Source organism: Otolemur garnettii, unplaced genomic scaffold (genome assembly GCF_000181295.1).
Source record: "Otolemur garnettii isolate 467f Iridium unplaced genomic scaffold, OtoGar3 scaffold00001, whole genome shotgun sequence".
Classification (NCBI taxonomy): domain Eukaryota; kingdom Metazoa; phylum Chordata; class Mammalia; order Primates; family Galagidae; genus Otolemur; species Otolemur garnettii.
Genome location: NW_003852396.1, coordinates 31,340,103 through 31,343,407, shown reverse-complemented (window position 1 = coordinate 31,343,407; position 3,305 = coordinate 31,340,103). Strand labels below are relative to the sequence as shown.

At 44.0% G+C, this 3,305-nt stretch overlaps 1 protein-coding gene across 1 annotated transcript; it reads left to right on the top strand.

Moving 5' to 3' along the window:
- The first annotated feature begins 1,576 nt into the window (after positions 1 to 1,576).
- LOC100952333 (putative olfactory receptor 52P1) lies at positions 1,577 to 2,524 on the top strand. The gene has a single exon (XM_003780951.1). It carries the CDS (start codon positions 1,577 to 1,579, stop codon positions 2,522 to 2,524), a length of 948 nt encoding a protein of 315 aa, XP_003780999.1.
- Positions 2,525 to 3,305: the final 781 nt, after the last annotated feature.

Below are 3,305 nucleotides of genomic sequence, written 5' to 3'. Positions count from 1 at the left end.
TAGTCAGCTGGTAATTGAGAATTAGAAAACAGATTAAACAAAAAAATGCAGAAAAGGAGACAGCATAGGAAGAGAGATGGAGAGTGGGCAATGGACGAAAGATATGGGGAGATATGTAGTAGAACAGTATGTCATGTGAGCAAACGTGGGTTTCCATATTTGATTTTAGAGAATAATTCTATGTTCCCAGTGATTAAAATTTAATTTTTATTCTCTTTATTTCATGTAATTTTGATTTTTATGAGATAATATACTTTCTACACAATCATTCTCAATGATCTTAACATATATTGTGGCCAAATCAACCTCACTCCTGCCACTGACCAGTTGTCTGACACGGGTTTCTGTTAGCAACCAGCTGGGACTCTTGAGGCAAGCATAGGATCCTTGTACTAAGCAAACTCCAGACACGTCCTGTGTGAGGGACATGGGTACAACTTAGACTTTACCTTATAAATGCAAGCAATGCAGCCTAATTGTAGGTACCCTCATATTAATTAAAAAGAAAAGAAAAAGTATTTTAAAAATACATATGTATGTATTTTTACATACATAAATATATATGTATACATATATTACACACACATATATATGTGTGTATATATAGATATATATAGATACATAGATATATAGATATACATGTGTATGCATATATTGGAGAAATAGTTTAAGCATCTTCCATTTCAAAGCCTCTTGCCTTATATGGACCTCAGTAGTGGAGAACTTGCTAGAAATACTTTCTACTGAAATATTCACCCTGTACCCAGTAATAGCCAGCTTCAGAGCAGTTATCCACTTACCTAGCTAAATTTGGTGATGATCTTAGGAACATGGTTCTAGGAGCCTTTCTGACCATGAGTTGTTAACCCCAGGCAAAGTATGAATTAATGGACTTATGGGCTAGAAAAAATAAACAAGAGCCAGGCAATCTTCTGGCTATGGCAGCCTACCAGACACTCAGCTCCTCACCTATGTTTTTCTGTTTCCAGTCAGAACCTAGTTTCTGAGCCTCATCTACGAGTTTGTTATAGGCTCAATGTCTTGGAAAATCCATCAAGATCTCTCTGTCTTTTCTTTTTCCTTAAGTCCTGATTGTCCCATCTTATAAAGTAACCACATTTGAGTCTTCCATTGAATCTGCCTGGCCATTTATTATTAACATTGCCTTTATATTGTCACACAGGCAGATGAATCAGGAGAAAATATTAGAATATAGGCAAGAGAAGGTTCACAGGCAGAGAGTGGAAAGCTGCAAGAGCCTCTAACCACATACCTTCACCATGGAGAGGGTTCCACAGCCATGCCACTCACCCCCAGCCCACAGCCATGGCATCACTGGATCCAGAGGGCAGTGGAAAAGGCTTTTTTAAACCTTGGTGATGGTAACCCACCTCTTGCCTTGCATTATTTCCCAGTGCCCTACAATCTTCTCATCCTGGATGTTTTTCACGAAGTCTAACTCAAAATATTTCCTGCTGCCATTCAACCACAGCATAAGGATGAATCCCTGCTTCATTTCCTAGGACTGACAGTAAGGTAGTGAGCCCTTCTCTACTCATCCTACCTTGGCTTGGCCATGAAATTCACAAACCACAGCCAACAGAACCCAACCTCTTTCCTGCTCACGGGGATTCCTGGCCTGGAGACATCCCATTTTTGGATAGCTTTTCCTTTCTGCTCCATGTATGCCCTGGCAGTGCTTGGCAACATGGCAGTACTGCTGGTGGTACACTTAGAGCCTGCCCTGCATCAGCCCATGTACATGTTCCTGTGCATGCTGTCCACCATTGACCTGGTGCTCTGCACCTCCACTGTGCCCAAGCTCCTTGCAGTCTTTTGGGCAAATGCTGCTGAGATTGCATTTGGAGCCTGTGCTGCCCAGATGTTCTTTATCCATGGCTTCTCAGCTGTAGAATCTGGTGTCCTGCTAACAATGGCCTTTGACCGCTACTTGGCCATTTGCCGGCCACTACACTATGGGTCACTGCTGTCCCCAGAGTCTGTGAGGAAACTTGGAGCTGCAGCTGTGCTTCGTGGCTTGGGACTCATGACCCCCCTCACCTGTTTATTGGCAAGACTGAACTACTGCAGCCGAGTGGTGGCCCACTCCTACTGTGAGCACATGGCTGTGGTGAAGCTGGCTTGCGGGGGCACCCAGCCAAACAACATCTACGGAATCACTGCTGCCACATTGGTGGTGGGCACTGACTCCATCTGTATTGCTGTCTCCTATGGACTTATCCTCCGGGCTGTGTTAAGCCTCTCCTCCAAAGAGGCAAGGGCTAAGACGTTTGGCACTTGTGGCTCCCACCTGGGTGTCATCCTTCTCTTCTATACACCAGGACTCTTCTCATTCTATACACAGCGCTTTGGCCAGCATGTGCCCCACCACGTTCATATCCTCCTGGCTGACCTCTACCTGGTTGTCCCACCCATGCTCAACCCCATCATCTATGGTATGAAGACCAAGCAGCTCCGGGATGGTGTCTTCAGATTGCTAAAGCAGAGTCCTGGTCAGTCATAAAGTCTCTTCTTAGCCATTAATCAAGGCTTAAAAGACCAGTGGCTGCCAGCACTATGGGTAGACAGAAACCCATACTCTGGTATCCTGACTTTGATAAGGAAGCATAGCATAAAAGTCAGATTATGGAAGAATAATAAAGTATTCCCCACATATGATATAGATATGGTTACAAAGCTTAGGGAGCCACTGTCTAATGGAAAATATGGCTACCAAGCTAATGAAGACTTCCTAGGGAATCCAGTTCTGTTGACTGACTGATGTTTCTACCTTCCAGAAGACCTTAATAAAATCAGAAAGATAGGGCTACTAGTCTGATAAGGAGAAATAATCCTCATCCACAAGCAGATGTTCCTACTCTGATAGGAATACATAGATACCTCCATCAGTGAGCTCTAAGTCTGACTGGGGAGAAATGCACACATGTACACACTTAGACGAAAATTGGAGAGGCAGTCTGGGCATGATGACTTACACCTATAATTCCAGCACCCTGGGAGGCCAAGATGGGTGGATTGCTTGAGCTCACAAGTTTGAGACCAGCCTGAGCAAGAGTGAGACCCCCATCTCTAAAAAAATATAGCCAGGCATTGTGGTGGGAACCTGTAGGCCCAGCTACTTGGGAAGCTGAGGCAAGAGACTCTCTTGAGCCAAGAGTTTGAAGTTGCTGTGAAGTGTGATGCCATGGCACTCTACCATGGGCAAGAAAGTAAGACTCTGTCTCAAAAAAAATTTGAGGCAGACACAGCACCCAACAACTGACCATAAAGACAACAACAAAGAA

Coding starts and splice junctions, on each gene's coding strand:
- LOC100952333 (XM_003780951.1), top strand. CDS start 1,577: ATGAAATTCACAAACCACAGCCAACAGAACCCAACCTCTTTCCTGCTC.